Here is a 19066-nt window from a genome sequence, read left to right on the forward strand (position 1 = left end):
AGATGCACATCAGAGAGTACTGTTCCTACCCATTCTTGTGTTCACAAGCACAAGTAACATAGGATTACTTCCCTGGACTACTTTTCTCTGTTTTTAGTTTAGTTTGTTTTGGATTCAGGGGCCTACGCCTCTATTGAGGCAGAGAAAAGATGAGTGTAAGCACGAACACCTTCAGTGTTCACCCATCCCTTCTTTTCTCGATAGCTCGCTCTGAGTCCCCCAAATTGGTGTAGCCACCTTACAGATTGGGAAAAGACACCCTGAAAGCATTTCTTTCCATAATTCCCCCTGCATGGTTTAAGAACGGGGAGTCAGGACACCATCAGAGAAGATGAATTCTTCCCAGGCATGGTGCATAGAATTTGGTTAAGAGACTTATCTATAAAACCAGCAGCAAGGGGCCTTTGTTGGATAGGATGCTCAGGGCTTTGAGACCTTCTGTAAGGAAAACAGACTAAGCTCAGGGATTTACGTCTACAGCAAAAGAATATCACATGTTGGTCTAAATATGTTTTCCTTCTTTATGCTCTTATTTATTTTTTATTTTTTGGTACCGGAGATCGAACTCGGGTCCTTGCGCTTGCGAGGGAGGCCGCGAAACCACTGAGCTAAATCCTTGGCCCTCTTTTTGCTCTTATTGAAGCTGGCAGACTTTCCCTTTAGAATGAAATTATTTGAAGTGTGGAGGCAGGCTAATCTGTCAATGGGGTTGGTTTAGACCTGGAGCCATCCCATGGTGGGAAACTCCCATGTTCAGCTGGGGATGGGGGGGAGTCAGCATTACAGAGCCAAGAGAACATCAGGTTTGAGCACCACCCCTGCATGTAAGGAAGCCCGTGTTGGCACCACGAAGGCAGCTGTACCCCAGGGAGAACTCTGCCTGTGAAGGCTGCTAGGATTTCCTTGGCCCCTCAGAGGCAGCGACCTTTGCCTTTGCTCTTACCCAGAGGCAGAGATGGATTAAGATGAATGCATCAGTTAACATCATTCTGCTTACTGGCTGCTCCACTGTCCATTGACTTCTGCATGTAGTTACAGGACGAGAGGCCGGTTCCAGCCATTGTGCCTTCTGGAGGCTACAGTCATGTAAAAGTAACTCGTATCCATCTAGCTCACCAAAGTGCAGTGCATCGCAGCTCCTTTTATACCTGAGGCTGCCCCTGGTCAGGGGGTTAAACTCAGCAATAACCGGATCCCTGAATCAGGAGGGCCAGGACAGCTGAGGTGAACCAGGACAGCTCCCTTCCCCTGCCTGCAGCTGGCTTTGCTCTCAGTGCGGGCACAGGCCCGAACAGTGCTGTACAGAACACTGGGCCCCCAGACTCTGTCTTCCCCTTGTCTGGTAGGTGAGGGGCCCGACTGCAAAGACATCACTGCCAGGCTGCAGCATGTCAAAGTGGGAGACTGTAGGTCCCAGGAGGAGGTCGACATTCACTACTGTGAGGTAAGGCTGCTACCCTCACCTGGCCCTCAGCGGGAAGGGTCGGACATGACACTTTAATGACACCCGAGAATGACCTGGAGAAGTCACAAGGCAGTGACTTCCAGGGAGGGAAGCAGTGTTAAAAAGAAATGTTTTACTAAGGAACTCGGAACTTTGAACCCCCGAGGAAAGACCAAATAAGCCCTTTCGAGAGAATGGAGACTCGTCTGTGGGAGGCGGGGCTCCATTTCCTGAAGATCAGCCCCCGCGGGGAGCGGGTGTGGGGAGCGGGTGTGGGAATGACAGGCCAGAGGGGACCCGGGCTCTCCTGTAGGAGCTGCCTGGCTGTCCTGGCTGTCTCTGGGGGCCGGCAGGGACCACACAGGGCGCTCCCCCAGCCTGGCCATGCCCCGCCTCTCTGCGCTGACTGCAGGGTAAATGCGCCAGCAAAGCTGTGTACTCCATCGACATCGAGGCCGTGGAGGACCAGTGCTCCTGCTGCTCGCCTGCCCGTACGGAGCCCATGTGGGTGTCCCTGCTCTGCACCAATGGCTCGGTGGTGCGCCACCAGGTCCTCAATGCTATGCAGTGCCGGTGCAGCCCCCGGAAGTGCGGCCCATGAGGCCCAGCACACCCGATGCTGCTTGGACTTCACATACCCTGCTCCTCGTCCCCACAATAAAGGCTAGTGTCTTGCCTGCGAAAGGCTGGTGGTGTCTCGAAGCTGGCGGCAGCTGTTGTAGGCGAGGGCTGAGTCCCTAGACTGATTCTGAGGGAGAAGCCACAGGCCTTGTCTGTGATCTCTAGAGGGTCCCTCACTGTGAGCTGGGAGATGTCCCGGGAGGGTAGAAGGGCATAAGGGAAGGGGCAGAGCTGAAAGAGGAAGAGGGTGTGGGGGAGGGGAAGGCGTGGGGCAGAGTGGGGGGGCAGGAGTGTGGGTGCAGGCGGGAGGGTGCGGAGGACGGGCTGCCCCAGAAGCTCAGCCTGGTGGCCTGCAGTGGCAGGGAGCTGCTGAGGGACCCTGAGTTCCGCGGTGTCCCACTGGAGGAGCTCTGCGGACAGTGGAGGGGAGGCCCTCCAGCCAGGCACCTGCCACTCAGGTAAGGTCGTCTGACAGAGTTGCTGCTCTGAGCGGTGTGAGGGCCGGGCACCTGCACGTGGGACTCCACCCGGCCTGGCTCAACTGCTTCCACCGCATAGTGGGCGCAGACTCGGTTACCTGGTCTGGAAAACAGGAATGGTTGTTTGACTCCTGGGTTCTGAATACAAATAACGTCTGCTTAAAATTATTGCCTGAAAGTCCTTCGGTAGTTGTACATTGTTGTAATGTAAGAAATAACCGGAATAAAAAAGGGGCAAGCAAGCCTGAAAGGCAGGAATATGTGACTCTGAGTCAGTGGCTGTGCATTAGGTATTTCCTGCATTCTGAAGGCTGAAAATGCTGGTTTTGGGGGGAGGGGGCTTGATGCCATATTTTTTGGGGCCTTATGCTAGATATCAAGGCCCTGCTCCTCTCCTTCAGTGGAGAGAGGTGTAGATAATACAGTGTTGCCTTGTTCCTGAATCATCGATCTATGCTTTCAACCTTGGCTAGAGATTGTCTTCCCTGAAAATATATGAAAAAGTTTACATGTACACCATATCTCCTTGGGGAAGGAACTCTGCGAGAATGAAGGGGCCATCCTAGACATACTGCAGGACTCTGATGGAGAATGACTTTCATTCCAAATCCTTTTAACATAGGAGAGACTCAGCCCACTGGAAGTACAGAGGAAGAGCTGGGAAGGGTGTAGACACCATCCAATCTGCTTTCCTCTGCCGCCTGGACAGCTGATGGATGGACCTCAGACCTCAAGTGACTTGCCAAAGGTCACACAGCTTCAGAGTGGCAGGGTCAGGTGCAGAATTCAAGTGCCTTGACGTCTAGACCAGAACCTCTGAGTCACCCTGCCAGAGCCACACGATCCCTGTTGCTTCCAGATTCTCTCCTTGCTATCATGGAACCAGTAACTACAGAGTCTTTAGGTTTCTGCCACTTCTGTTACTGCCTGGGACTAAGCTGGAAGAAGCTATGCTACTGGGAAACGGCATAGATTGTGTTGAGGAGGCTTGGAGGGGAGTTCATGGGTCAGAGGGAAGGAAGAATAGATAGAAGTTTTATATAACTACTCAATAATTCACAGGTTGGCATCTCTTCAACCACCCCACCCCCTTCCCAACTTGGAGGTCTCCCTGAGGGAAACCAGATCCAGGGGCAGGGAATTGGCTGTCACTCTGCTGACTGATCGCCTGACACTCCACCTGGGGACAGGGTTATTAGAGGCATCAGCCACAGAGAGGCTTGGCTGGGAGGTTGCCTTTCCATCACAGTTGTCGCTTTTTCCAAGGCTTTGATGGCCTGCAGCTCTCCTCGTAGCTACCGACAGACCTTTCACACTGAAGGACAAAGCTGGATCAGGAAAACTGCATACTTTGATTAAAAACAAAATGGGTGGGCGCTGGATGAGAAGGTGCAGAAGGAGCAGCAGGTGGAGGTAGCGCATGCACGTGTGTGTGTGTGTGTGTGTGTGTGTGTGAAAGTGTTTTCCTTTATTTACAGGTATTCGGAGAGCAGGGTCTGCCCCTGGTTCAGGGACCCTCTGTTATGCTCACCCGTATCCCACATGAGACAGGGTCCCCAAAAGTGAGTGTTCAGGGGAGTCCCACGGAAAAGGTCTGCGGTGACTGGCGGAGAGAGGAGGGAATGGATGAAGGAGCAACAGTGTGAAATTCCCTAATCCTTTTGGGATTGAAGAGACATGGGGAAGGATCCATGGAAGTAAGCAGAGAGAAAGGCATTGCTAAGGAGAGAGAAGCTGAGCAGCAGCGTGGTATTGTGACCACAGACACGGGAGCGTCTCAGACAGCCCTCTGGGGAGGTGGCTTCATCTTTGACACTTTAGTCTGTGAAAGGGGCACACTGTAGTGATTAGCTCAGAGTTATCAGGATCGAAACAGCTAGTCTAGGGGGACATCGAGCAAAGTGCCTGAAGATGAAATCCTGCACATCAGCCGTTATGACTTGGAGCTAGTGGACGGAGCCCTGGTCTGGGACACAACCCTCTTTGGCTGCCTGTTTGGGCCTCTACTCTCCCCGCTCTGCCAGTGGCATGTCCCTAGTCCTGTCTCTAGGCCATCGCAGGAGCATGGCCCTCCTCCTGTCCTCTGGGGAAGGAATGTCCCTCATCTCCCTGTGGACTCTCCTCAGCCCATCCTAGCTCTCCTCCTCCTCCTGGCTCCTGGCTGTGCTCTAGAAGGGTCGTGGCCAGGCAGAGTGAAGGTAGGCGAATAGGACCCACTGCCTGGGGCGCAGCCCTTGTTCTCGCCCAGGGCTATCTCTTGGACACCAGGTGACCCTTTGGGGGCCCTGGAAGAAGGCTTTGTTGGCAGGATTGGAAACTAATCAGCCAGACGGTTCATGAGATAATCTGGCTGAATTTTCACAAGTGAACCAGGTTGGGAGGTGCCCGCCAAGAGGAGAGAGGAGAGAGAGGAGAGGTGGCAGGCAGCCTTCACCCTGCGTGGCCCCAGCTTCCCTGAGATCGAAGGCCTCAGCCCTGCACTCCCTGCTGGACGCTGGCTCAGTAATGTACGCCCGGGGCACCGTGGGAAGGTGAGGGCTCGGAGCGAGCGCCGAGGTGGCCGGCCTGGGAGGGTGGAGGGAGGAGGCGGCAGGCAGGGGCGGGCAGCTCGGCTGGGCTGAGCCGCGATGGAATTAGCCGCACAGCAGATAAGCCTGCCCAGAAGCTGGGCCTGTCGGGTGCCCGGGTCTGGTGCCTGGGTCTGCCTCCTGTCCCGGAGCCCGCTCCATGGCCACCCCCAGGCTGTGCGGTGAGTGTCCCCGAGGGCCTGGCCCCCACAGCCAGCGAGCTGCAACAGGGTGAAGGAGCTGCGTTCCAACTCCTGCCCTGGGTGGTGACCCTAAGTGAACTGGACGAGATGAATGTGAGACCGAGCAATCCCGGGCCTCATGTTGCTCTTCTTCTTATTAATCCAGGACGGGGGCAGTAGCAGAGAATGGGTGCAGCAGCTTCTCAGTGGTCGGTTACTGATTCTGGCCTCAGTTATTTTGCCTCTTCTTGGGAGAAGGCCTTGGGATGCACATATCAGAAGATGAGCAAACAGCCAGCCAGAGCTAATGCAGTAGTAGTCTGCTGAGGACAGCATCCCCGAAGTGACCTCCCAGGCCCCTCAGTCCTGTCACCAAGGGGCGCTGACATCAGTTGTTTTACCTGGGGCACAGGAGACAGGCCTGCCCTTGCCAAGGGGGCGGCTCTTAGTGGAGAAGCAGGTGGAGGTGGAGCTTGGGGAGAAAGATGTTACTCTGCTGCATCTGGGCAGGGTTGGCCTCTATGGTGGCAGGTCCTGTTGGGTAGATCTGGAAGGAGGCGGGAAGTGCATGGTGCCTGCTTCTTTGGCCTGGACAACAAGCAGAAGGGACTGGAAGGTAGGTATCAATCATAGAGCTGCTGCTTTGTGAGCAGGCCAGAGGCAAGTGGCAGGGCCAGGAGGGTCTCAGACAAGGTGGGGCTCTGTCCGGGGGGCACTGTGATATGCTTGGGGAGCCATGGCCCTCTTAAGGTCCTTCACAGCCGCAACTGCTGCTCCCTGAGTCAGCCCCGTGTGCCTTGGGGCCATTCTGTTGTCTCAATTGTAGAGAGTGTGAGGGTGGGGTGGTTCCAAGTAGCTTGTAGTCCAGTTTCTGTGTGTACCTTTTCTCTGCCTTCCATTGCTGGCTAAGGTTACAGGGCAAGAGGCATTGGGGCTGAAGTAGAGCATGGCTATCCCTTCAAACATAAGGCTTGGTCTTCTGGAAACCTATCTATCCTGTGGCTGAGAAGCTGGTCCTACCCTTGGCGTGACTGCCCTAGAGCACACGAAGACAGACTGCTAGACACGGGTTCTGGCTTCTAGTCCAGTACAGAATCCCATTCTCTGTGATCGGATTGCTGGGGAAGTCCTGTAAGGAGGGCAGTCTGGACAGTGTGCTGGTTGCAGCAGCGCATGCTCTAAACTTGAATGGAGACGGAGACTGCACTGGATGAAAGAATAAGCCCTGTGTATGTCTGGAGGATGGTACAGCAGAGGAAGCGGTAGTGGAGGACTCTAGGGGTGCACGCACGTGGGCTGTCCGAGGGGCAGCAGGGAAGCCGGGCCACAGGGGTCAAGAGGGAGAGTGCTGAGCGTGAGTCAGGCCACACTTGGCTTTGTGGCTTGGGCCTCATGACTTTGCATTCAGAGGGGAAGAAAAGCGTGTTCTTGATCAAGGTCCACTAAGTACCAGGCGCTGCTAGCTGCTTTGCCTCACGGTGACTGTTGGGGTCAGGATTAAGCACATTTCATAGATGAGAAACCAGTCCAACAGACCAAGGAACACGTCTGCTGCGATGTAGTAGCCACTGAATTGTTACTGAAGGATGAAGCTGGATTCAGACTCAGCTCTGACCCCAGACCCCATCCTTTTCCTACCAACTCACCTCGCTGCCTTTGTCGTGTTTATAGGAAGCAGAGATGTCGGTAACTGTGAGTGGGGTGTGTGGGTGGACCGGAGGCCTTAAGGGAGATGTTCATTTGCAGGGCTATTAGTTAAATGCTGTAGTCACATTCAAGGTCGGCCCAGCCCTTGACTCTGTTTCCAACCTGTAATCATTGTGATTGGTTTTCTCAGTGGGATTGAGCCAAGCAGGCTTGGGAACATATTACACCACAGAGCCTACAGCAACAATAGTTATTGTAATTGAGCAGCAACTTATTTATGAACTTCTGACAGCCAAGCCAGAAAAGAAATAATAAGTGACACTGTCATTGTCTAGTTTTGGAAAGAGACTAATCACTGAAAACTTTAAGAAGGATGCTCTAGTGATATTTAAATGGCTTTGCTCAACTCAATGAGGTGTAGGGTTTATTAATAGGATTTTAAAGAGTTTTATCTATGGGTATTTATTATTTGTTTCTTATTTTTAAAAGAGAGATTTCTGTTTTATCTTTTTTGGTCCATTCTGCTCTGTTACATTTTTTTAAAAAAAATGCTACTTGCAAGCCATTAGATTCATACCATAACCAACTAATTGGAAAAGAAGTGGCTCATGGGGTATGGAAAATGCCATTCGGTGTCCATCTGGACCCACAGCTCTGAGTCTTCTGGTCATGAAACTTCCACCAGGAACTGTCCATCGAAGTTTCCCTCTGTTTCCATTTCCCTTTGGTGGGAACAATGTCCTTTAGAATTTCCTTAGGTGCAGTTCTGCTGGTGAGAATTTCTGCCAACTTGTGTTTTAATGAAATACATCTACATCGCACCTTTTTTTCTGGTGGTAACAGGTATTGAAACTAGGGCCTGGTGCACATTAAGCAAGTGCTCTACCACTGAGTTACGTTCCCAGCCCATCTTTTCAAAATCTTATTGCATTCATTCATGAATTTATTTTTTTGTGATGCTGATGTTTGAAGCCAGGGCCTTCACACTGGACTATATCACCAGCACTTTTTAAAAGATCTTTTTAAAAAATGATTTTAGAGACAAGGCCTTGCTATGTTGCCCAGGTTAGCCTCAAACTTCGATCTTCCTGCTTCGGCCTCTTGAGTAGCTGGGATTATAGGTTTGTGCCACTACATGAGGCTCACCATCATTTTCAAAAGATATTTTCCTTGGATATACATTGATAGACTAGAAAGGATTTTTGTTTTTCTTTCAGCAAGCCAGGAGTCACTCCGTTGGTTGCCATTGTTTTGATAAGAAGTTAGCCTTAATTCACATTTTAACCTTATCCATTATTTTATTCATGTGTGATCACTTTTAACCTGGTACTTTTCAAGCTTTAATTTTCACTTTTGGTTCTCAGTGGCTTGGCTATGCTGTATCCAGTGTGGTTTTTTCTTTCTTCTGTTAATTTGAGTGTGAACTTTGTGAATCTGGAAGTTACTGTATTTTATTGAACTTCAGCCAGTATTTCTTCAATGGCTATTTGTCCTGTTTTCATGCTCTCCTTTTCTTGGAACTCTGATGTCGTGTATGTGAGATGGTTTGGTACTGTATCAGCAGTTCCCCAGACTCTGTCACACTCTTTCCAGGCTTCAGGCCTCTGTTCTCTAGATTGGATCACTTCTATGTATCTGTTTCCTTTGTTTTGAAAATTTTCTTGGTAGCTGGTAATTTTCAGTTCCAGAAATTCCATTAAAATAATAGCTTTCTTAATATATAATCCACATACTGTAAAATTCACCTTGTAAGTGTGCAATCCAGTGGGTTTAGTAATTCACAGAGTTGTTCCATCATCAGCACAATCTGATTTTGGTACATTTTCAGCATTTTAAAAAGCAACTTTATACTCATTGGCAGTCACCTTTCCTCCCTCCTTCTCGTCTCCAGGCACTGCTTTACTTTGTGACCTGTGACTTTGCCTATTACAGGTATTTTATACAAGTGGAAGCCTATGCTGTGTGACATTTTACGTGTGGGCTCTTTCACCTTGGATGAAGCCTGTAAGGCTCAGGTATGCTATGACATCTATCGCTGCTTCATTCCTTCTCATGGCCGAACAATATTCCCTTGGAAGGGTCTACTGCCTTGCGCTTTGTGTAGCCATTTATCAGTCGATGGACATTTGGATTTGCACTTGTTGGCTGTGATGAATAACGCCTCTGTGAACTTTCACATGGCTTTTGTGTGAATGTTTTTATTTCTCTCTGGTATATACCTAGGAGAAGAATTGCTCTGTTGCATGGTAACTGTTTAACTTCAAATGTCAGAGTATTTTACAAAGTGACCGTACCATTTTACATTCATGCTAGCAATTTATGAGAATTCTAGCTCTTCTACAAACTCAGTAGTACTTGTTACTATTCATCTTTTGGATTATGATCATCCTCATAAGTGTGAAGTAGCATGTCACGTGGCTTTGCATGAACCCAGGACCAAGAGAAACCTGTACTGGAGAAAAAGGAGAAGCTATTGTGCCTAGAAACCCATGAGCCAGGCACGGAGCCCTGGCTGTAGATGTGGTGAGATCCACAACCAAAGGCAGGCCCTTCCACCAGCAAAACTTCCATTTGGTTCCCAACTTCTAAAATGTACCTTAGGGCCTTGATCATAGTACAGCTTAAGGAATCAGAGGAAGTGGGGTCTATATAATGCAAGTAAATTCCAATGCTAAGTGTTATAAAATGTATGTGACTTGTGTGTAAGTGATTTGATAGAGTTTATAAATGAACTGAAGCATGTCCACCTGTCATAACAGACAGGAAAGCAAACGTCTTCCTCTAAACTGACAGCATAGATACGTGATAGTTCAGGAGAAGCCACAGGAAGCTGCTAACTCTGCTGGCCACCGGTGGTCCCATGAGCTCACCATTTGTATTAGTCACTTTCTGTCCCTGTAACAAAATACCAACAACAGCCAATTTATAATGAGAAAAGTTTTATTTTGGCTCCCAATTTTGGAGGTCCCAGCCCATGATTAGAAGACCTCGTTGCTTTGGGACTGAGGCAGCACATGGGGGAGCAAAATAGCCCCCCATTATGGCCAGGAGTCAGAAGAGAGGAAGGGGAAGGGGCTGGATTTTGTAATGTCCTTTAAGGGTGTGGCCCAGTGACCTAAAGACATTTTACGAAGCCACACTTCTGGAGGTTCTGCCACTTCCTAATAACACACAAGCGAGGCACCAAGCCTTGAGCACATAGCTTTTGGCAGGGAGTTGTTCAGGATCTAAACAGTAGCATCATTCGTTCATTCAAGAACCTTTTAGCAAGCATTTACCACATACCCTACCTGTTCTGAATGAAGAAACTTGAAACCTCAGTGCTTACTTGGGCAGAGAAATGTGTTTATCTGTGATGTTAAGACAGTATAATAAATGTGAATACATCACACCAAACTTACTGTTTTCCACAGAAGCTACTAGCTGTTTATCAAAATCCATGTTTTCTTTATCTTCCTGAGCATGCATGTCTACTGTATTCCTAGCCTCTCTTGCAGTTAGTCATGGTCATGAGACTGCGTTCCAGCCAGTGGTAGAAGTACAGTGTTATTTGCTGCTTCGCGGTCTGGCTCCTTGAAGCCTCCTGTGCCTGATTCTCCAGTTTCCCTCCTTCAGATAAGTGGAATGAAACTGTCAAGCTGCCTTGGAAGTCATGGTTGGAGTCGGCAGAGCTTCTGTGATGCAGGGTTCTCGAAAAGCTAGTGGAAAAGAGTCCCCCAGCAACGTCCTTTACCAACCCAGGGTGATTACAGAAGAGAACACTGCAGTGTTTTATTTTTCAGTCTGTTTGTTATATCAGCTAGTTCTACATTACTCTAGCTTATAAAGTATCCTTTACTACCAGTGTGGATAATGATGAATAACCCTAAGTGCAAGTGCAGTAATTTAGTCCCCTGGGGTAACATCCGTGTCCAATGACCATACTTCAAAGTCTTGCTGAACAGAGCCTTCCTCAGGTTTTTCTCAGCTTGAAAAATGTAACAACCCCTTTACACTTTTGCACACTGCAGCTGGGAAGAGATGCTCAAAGACAGGAACTGGACATCACTTATCTTTGAGCCTTACTACTTACTGATGTATCATCAGGACTCAGTGATGGGTAGATGAAAGACTGAAAGGGTGAAAAGATCAGCGGGAGAGATTTCTGTGCATTGTGGTACAGAATTCTGCACTTGATCTTAGCCAAAAGGCTGGGAAGCAGTTGCGGTGCAGAATTCTGGAACTGTGAGTATGTGGAGTCCTCATATTCTTGAGCAAACACAACATTGCTTTTCCAGAAAAATGTTGGCCTTGTGCAGATTCTCCGTAGTCTACCTCTCCCTTAGGACTAGAATTAACACTGGGATCTTAGCTTCTTTTTTACAAATAAATAATAAGATAGTTTAATTCTTTTCTGAAGTAGGAGGATCTATTTCAAATTAATAGTCCTGTCCTTTCTGGCCTTTGCCAATAACCTACATCATTGACACTCTTTGCTCACAAAAGACCTTGTGATTAAAAACCTGGCTGGAAAAGATTATTTCTAGTAATGATGGAATGCCTGGTACTGGGGTAGCACTCTGTCATAAGTTATAGAGCTGGATAAAGCACATGAGCCTGTCATTTTTAGGCATGGAAGAACTACCAGCACAGATGTTTAATCCTGAGCAAACAGAGATGCACAAATTTAGCCCTGTGAGGATCAGTCATTGACTGAGGCTCAGCAATTTGGGGTCCAGGTAGAGCAAGGAGACCCCACTGAACTGAGAATGCAGAGAACTAGATTTGAGGAGGCTGAAATGGCCAGAAACGAAGGGCTGGGCACAAGACAGGAAGTCTCCAATGAAGGCACCCAGAGGGGTCTGCAGAGATCCTTCACTCTGGCAAGAGTGAGGCTTCATATGCATAAAATGAGTTATATGGGGTTTTCCAGAGAGAGCTGTTATAGGACTGAGGGCAGAAAAGAGATGCTAGAGGTCACGTGATTCTGGGAGATGCTGAGGGCCCATCCCAGCCAGAGCAGCAAGACCTTGTTATCACGCCCTAACCCTCCAGGCACTCAGCTGAGACTCTAATGGCATTATTTTAGGAATTAGAACCATGCAGTAAGTAAAAACTTATTCTACACTAACCTGAAAAAACAATGAGGCTGAGCCCTAAAAGATCAATAAGAAGAGAGTTGAGATTGCACCCTAGCAAATTATAGAGTCTTGGGAAATACCTTGGATTTGTCAGAAAATTCCCAGTAAGCTCAAAGCAATCAGCCAGTAACTGAACTTCCCGCTAGAAATTTAAAAATTAGCCCTCTTGATAAGAAAACAATATTATATCTCTCACAATGTCTAGCCTGTCATAACATGTAATATACATGCAAACAAATAGGAATAAATGAGCACAAAAAAAGTAACAAACAGCAGAATGAGAAGACAACCAACAGAGAAGGAGAAAATATTTATGAACTAAATACACCAGATAAGGCATTAATCTCCAAAATATATGAAGAACTCATAACTCAATAGCAAACAAAAAAAAATCCAAAAAAGTTAAAACCTTTTCAAATTAATCAAAAGTGGGCAAATAGGGGACAGGGATTTAGCTCAGTGGCACCATGCCTGGCTCGCAAGTACAAGGTCCTGAGTTCGATCCCCAGTACCGGAAAAAAGAACCCCCCCAAAAACCAAAAACAAAAATAGGTAAATGACTTGAACAAACATTTTTCCAAAGAAGAGATAAAAATGGCCAACAGGTGTGTGAAAAGATGCTCAACATAGCTAATAATCAGGAAAATGCAAATCAAAACCACAATGAAGTATCACTTCACACCTCTTAGGATGGGTGTTATAAAAATACAAGTGCTGGTGAGGGCATGGTGGGTAAACTGTTGGTTGTTGGTAGAAGTGTAGCCTGTGTAGCCATTGGGCACCAAGTGCAGTATGGAGAGTGCAGCAGAAATTGAAAATAGAACTGAGCCAGCAATGCTTCTTCTGGAAATATACTCAAGGAAATAAAACCACTACCTCATAAAAAATATCTGCACTCCCATGTTCACTGCAGTGTTATTCACCATAGCCAAGATATTGAAACAACCCATGTGCCCGCTGAGTGATGAACAGATAAAGAAGTTGTGACACGGACACTTACTGAAATATTACTCAGCCTTAAAAAGATGATTTTGCCATTTGTAGCCTCATGAATGGACATTATGTACAAAGCTTTATGGTTCTAGCATAAAGATAGTCATATAGGTCAATCAATAGAATTGAGATTCCAGAACGCAACCCTTGAATTACAACAAAGATGCTAAGGAATGAACAAAAGTGGGAAAATGGCACTGGGACAACTGGGTAGCCATATCCAAAAGATTGAAGTTGGACCTTCTCTCACATCATGTATAGAAATTAACTCAAAGTGAATCATAGATGCAAATAAAACTATTAGAAGACATTACCAGAATAAGTCTTCATGGCCTTTATTCAGACAATGGTTTCTTTCTTTCTTTTTTTTTTGTACCAGGGATCAAACTCCGGACCTTGCGCTTGTGAGGCAGGTGGTAGAATCACTGAGCTAAATCCCCAGCCCCAGACAATGGTTTCTTAACATGCCCAAAGCACAAGTCTGTCTTAGTCTATTTGCTATAACAAAAAGCCAGGGACTAGATAATTTACATGGAATAGAAATTCATTTATTACAGTTCTGGAGTGAGGAAGTCCAAGATTAGAGTCTGGTGAGTGCTACTTCATGCTCAGATAGTTGGCTCCTCGTTAATGACTCCTCATCTGATGGAAGATTTCCAGAAAGGCCAAAAAACAAACAAGAAAACAAGCTAGTTCACTCATGCTTTTTATAATGTTACTGTTCCATTTATGAAGGTAGAACCTTCACATCTGCATCACTCCCAGAAGGCTCCACCTCTTAATATAGTTAAACTATTCAAACCATGCCTGGAACGAAGAAAAATTAGATTGTTTTTCATCAAAATTGAAAATGCTTCAAAAGATACCATTAAGGAAGTGGAAAGACAACACACAGAATAGAGAAAACATTTTCAAGTCTTATATCAAATAAAAGATTCGTATCCAAAGCATATTAAAGAACTCTTACACCTCAACAGTAGAAAGACACACAACTTAATTTTAAGATGAGTGATGGACCTGAAGGGTATTTCTCCAAAGAAAACATACAAATGGCCTATAAGCCTGTGGGAAGATGCTCGACAGAAGTCAGCAGTAACATGCAATACGCCCACATTTGTAGCACAGAGGCCAGGGCAGCTCTCCAGTCCTAAATATCCATCTTCACCTTCCTGAGTGATATGTTATTTGATTGTGCTGTGGTTACCCTGCTTGATTCCTAGAGGGTGCATCTTTCTCCTAGTATTTAAGCTCTTCTGACTATATCTGGGCTCACCATTTTGATTCTGTTACTGATTCCACAGACCCATGGTCTCAACTCTGGCTGTGCTATAGGATCACTCCTGAAAAATTAAGTCCAGGTCTCTGGAAGTGGAACCAGTCGGGGGTGTTTTGACCTTCCGAAGATGACTCCCATGTGTGTACAAGGTTGAGAACCACTTTGTGTCCCCATTTGTCCTTTACTGATTGCGGAACTGTAGTATTTTAAGTCTGGCTGGTCATGGGAGCCTCCTCCTCACAGGAGATCTCATGTGTACTTCTTTTTCGCCTCTAGAACGACTTCCCCTAGCTCTGTCCTGCAGGATGTGGTGGTCATTACTGCACTGAGGCTCAAATTGAGGACACATCTTGGTTTTAAGGACAATAGCAGCCTAAAAGAGCTGGAGTTATGAAAAACTAAAGAATGTATTTCTTGGGTTGGGAGTGTAGCTGACTGGTAGATCACTTGCCTAGCATGTGTGAACCCCAGGGTTCCAGCCCCAGTGCAAAATAAACAAACAAACAAAACCGAATAAAGAGGCACACTCAGCCTCCGCCTTTCTCTTTGCAACAGCAGACAAAAAACGCTGCCTGGGGCCCAGGCTGCACTCAGGAATGGGGCGTCACCGCTGCAGCCGCTGCCTCAGGATCCTGATTTAGTCCGGGGCTGCTTTGAACTCAAGGTAGTCTTCCTGCCTTAGCTTCCCAAGTGCTGGGATTACAGGCATGTGCCACAGGGCCTGGCTCTACTCACAGTGGCCCCTCGAGTTACGACCGGCCTTATACACAAACAACTTGGGTTACCACCAGAATTTAATTGTAGCTTAATGACCAACATCGTGAGTTTCGACCTGAGTGCCAGCTGCTTGTCTAGTTGTAAACAAAGACTCGATGCCAGAGCCAGTCTGAGTCGAGATGTGGTGTTTGTGGGCATGATTTCAGTCAGTGCTTTATATAATCGCTTTGATTACTGCTATCAGAATGGCCCCCAAAAAGCTAGAAAGGAAGCTAAGGAAGGAAGGGAAGGTCAAGAAAGCAATCACAATTGAAAAGAAGAAAGAAATTGTGGAGAAATATGAGAGTGGTGTGCGTGTTACCGATCTGGCTAATATGTACAGCATGTCGAAATCCACCATCTCGACAGTCTTACAGAGAAAAGATCTGTATAAGGAAGCTAGTGTGGCTAAAGGTGTTACTCAAATTAGTAAGTCTCGATCGACAGTACTAGAGCAGGTAGAAAGGCTGTTACTAGAGTGGATAAATGAAAGGCAGACGACAGGTTACATCCTATCTCAGTCTGTCATCTGTGAAAAAGCTAGGGTGATGAATGCAGATCTTGTAAAGGACAATCCATCAATGCGTGATAATGGTGAAACATTTTGTGCCAGTAGGGGCTGGTTTCACAATTTTAAAGTGAGAACTGGGGTTCTTAGTGTGACTACGCATGGCGAAGCAGCCAGTGCTGATAAAAGGGCTGCTATAGCAGAGTCTACAGGCTCACAGGTAGACAGTGGTGATGTTAAGGAACTGGTGGAGGAACACTCAGAGGGATTGTCTATGGAGGAACTTCAGAAAATTGCAGCTGAGGAGCTTTCTGAAGAGGAAGGAGAATATCAACAATCAGTGCAGCAAGGTTCTTCCTCTGAAATAAAGGAAATCCTAAAAAAATGGACAAAGCTACAAATATTTGTAGAGAAGACCCACTCAGACAGAGAAAAAGCCAATCATTGCATTCACTTGCTTAATGACAATGGCATGTCATACTACAGAACAGTGTTAAAGAAAAGACAGAAACAGACAGCCTTAGACCAGCTTTTAGTCCCGAAAAGATTGAGACCTAGTGAGCCTGAAGCAGGTCCTAGTGGGCTGCAGACTCTCCCAAGGAGAGAAAGGACACCAGAGAGCCAGATTCCTCATGTTCTTATGGAAGGGGCCTCTCCTTCTAAACAATAACCACCTTCCATTTCATCCTTCCTTCCTGCAAGCCAAAGATGTCAACTTGAATGGATGCTGTTTTCCTCCCACCTCTCTGAACCAAGATGAGGCTGGTTGGTCTGCAGAGATTCCATGACCAGGTTGAAGGTATCATGACAGGAAGGTCTGCGTGACAGTGCTGGACTGTTGGTGTTTTGAAAGCTGCAACTTTCTGCAAAGCTTCCAGTGTACTGGGAAAGTGAACATGTACAACTGTAGAAGAAAGATGAGTACTGGAAGCATCACCACAGGCTTGTAAAGCTTTCTAGAATCTCCAAGAAATCGGAGCTCACTAATGGCTGAGGAGATGTGGTAACAAAGAGACTGAAGAGTGTGCCCTTCAGCCACCTGACCCAGACGGCAGCAGGACAAAGATGTGGACTGGAGCTGAGGACCCACTTGATGTCTGTGAAATCAATGTTATTTCCCAGGGGTTCTTTTTCAGAAACTTTTTGGTTAAATGATCAAAGTTGATTTAAGACCCTGTGGTTTTAGGGAGGGATGACTATGGGCTCAAGAATAAAGGCTGTTAGTTGAAAGGTGAAAAAAAAACCCCAAATAAAGAAAGAATGTATCTCTCAAGCTTTTCCTCTACTAGTTATTGTGGGATCTCCAATCCCTCTTGAAGCTCAGTAGTTATGAGAGTCCCTGGGTGTCCCAGCATATCCACAATTCTTCCAGCCTCCCCATGGTATTGCCATCTTGGTTGGTTCTTCTTTGAGACTTTCCCTTTCCCAGGCTGTGAGCAGGAACCTGACCTCTCCATGAAGGTTACCAGTGCCAGGCTCCATGCTCAGAGCTGAGGCTGCAATGATGAACGCCGTCCTCAATAAGGGAAAGTCTAGCAGATCTATAGGATGGATCATGTCTATATGATATGAATTTATTCATGCCAGTCAATAATGCCATAATGTAGAGAAGTTTTCCAAGCAATTTTGTACAGATTATAGATTTACTGGGATGTTTTGTAAAATCTTCTGGATCATTCATATTACTGATGTCTTCAGAATCCTATGATGCCAACACCTCACCCTGATCCAAAGGCCTCCATGACATGAGGGTGGGAGCTAGGATTAGAAGTGCTGCCTTAGATTTTAATCTCAGACCCAGTCCATTTTGGGAGACAGAAACCTGTTCCCCCTTGAGAGAGATGGGAATAAGGAAGAGATCATCGGTCTTGATTACACCCAGGGGGAGGAGAGAGTGAGGATTGTGTGTGAGTGGTGGACAGAGATGAGGGACACTGAGAGGGTCCACCCAGTGCACCTAGAAGAGGCGTCAATCAACTTTGTTAAACCTCTCTCTCTCTCTCTCTCTCTCTGTGTGTGTGTGTGTGTGTGTGTGTGTGTGTGTGTGTGTGTAGGTGGTGGGGAAAGGATTGCATTTGCTCCTCAGATCAGTACATCATCACACACTTTCATAGGAATGAAAGAGAAAGCAGAACAAATCTCTTGCCAATCAGGTTATAATTAATAAGCTATCAGAACAGATTTGACCAATAATGTTGTAGGTAGCTACTCCCTCCTGACACACAGGAGGGACACACACCTTAATCTCATCACCCACTCCCCAGAGGTAGTAGGCTTCATTTGGACAACTTTGCCAGTCCCAGTTTGTGAATTTTGTCATTGAGCGAAGCACTTCCTGAGGTAAATCTCTTTGGGCCTTTAGATCTTGGGTTTGAGCCTGGACTAAATATTATCTAGGAAAAGGCCTTTTAAAGGTATAAGTGAGGTATTCTAAGAAAGCCCAGTTGGGAGGGAGTTTTCCAGGCTGCCTTGGCTTCCCCTTCCTTCTGCACAGTGCAGTTTGCTGGTTATAAGTGGACTGTGAGTGTGCAGGTGAGCTTGGGCAGCTTACGGGATCTCTTTATTCCTTGGCTTTCTCAGGAGTACATGGTGACAGTAAACCGCATAGGTTTATCCTGGAGATTAATGAGTTGACACATGTGAACTGCTTAGAGTAGTGCTCAGTGCACATAGGGTGTCCGCGAGTAGTGTTGTTTTGTCTTTAGGGTGTGTCTTTGCTCAGTACAGCACAGGCAAATGCATCCTGTTTCAAACTTTACTGTGAAGGAAGGATTCTCCAGTCCTCTGCATCAGTATCTCCAAAAGCTTATCGAGCCCCTTTTGCATCCAGATCCTTTACTAGGAATGTGAAGATAGAAAAGGCAAATTTTTGGAACTTCAATGGCTGGGGAAGACCTGGTACAGGAGTAGGAATTTAGCTGTGTGGGACTTAGATAAATGGAGAGAATATTCCAAGCAGGAGTAAAGACATAAAATGAGCATGAGTTTGGGAAGAGGTTTAGGTAAAAAGGAGTGTTCTTTTCTGATGGAGGGATTAGGCTGTGGAGATATATAAAAACCACACGTGGAAGTCTTTGAATGCCATGTTGTTTTGTAAGCCTGGAGACAATGGAGTTTTTTGACTAGCTGTGTAACCAATAAAATAACATTTTATGAATTGTATAAGGACACCTGTAGCAACAAAACCATTAGGGAGCCATCCATCCATCCACCCATCCATCCATCCATGTATTCATCCGCCCATCTGTACATGCATCCACCCATTCAACTACCCATCCATCCTTCCCCCAGCACTGCATTTATCCTCAGTTTAACCAGGATGATCTTTATAATGTAGTCCTAATCATATTGTTCCCTTGCTTAAAATGCTATATATATATAAATATTAATATTATAAAATTTGAAACCTGAATGTTTTACACAGTGCAATTTGGATGGTTATAGGGTTGAGGAAAAATGTTTAGAAGCATAAA

General features: G+C 46.6%; 2 protein-coding genes across 10 annotated transcripts in view; both read left to right on the top strand.

Annotated features, from left to right (window-relative positions):
* The window catches only part of Vwf (von Willebrand factor), a 138444-nt gene that overhangs the window by 113453 nt on the left and 5925 nt on the right, over positions 1-19066 (top strand). For 2 of the 9 annotated variants that reach the window (XM_087214183.1, XM_021248148.2), the window contains 2 exons: positions 1347-1444; positions 8873-16286. In XM_087214183.1, coding sequence (XP_087070309.1) covers positions 1347-1444; positions 8873-9091 — 317 coding nt within the window. In that variant the 3' untranslated portion in view covers positions 9092-16286. The other 7 variants (XM_087214180.1, XM_004869376.4, XM_087214179.1 and 4 more) reach the window with 7 other exon arrangements.
* Positions 2300-19066, top strand: part of Ano2 (anoctamin 2) — a 326914-nt gene continuing 310147 nt past the window's right edge. Inside the window, exon 1 of the mRNA XM_087214186.1 lies at positions 2300-2523. The gene's annotated coding sequence lies outside the window, so the exon portion shown is untranslated. The remainder of the gene's footprint in view (positions 2524-19066) is intronic.

This window comes from Heterocephalus glaber, unplaced genomic scaffold (assembly GCF_053883595.1).
Source record: "Heterocephalus glaber isolate CG9 unplaced genomic scaffold, H.glaber_assembly_v1.0 deba00001444, whole genome shotgun sequence".
Classification (NCBI taxonomy): Eukaryota; Metazoa; Chordata; class Mammalia; order Rodentia; family Bathyergidae; genus Heterocephalus; species Heterocephalus glaber.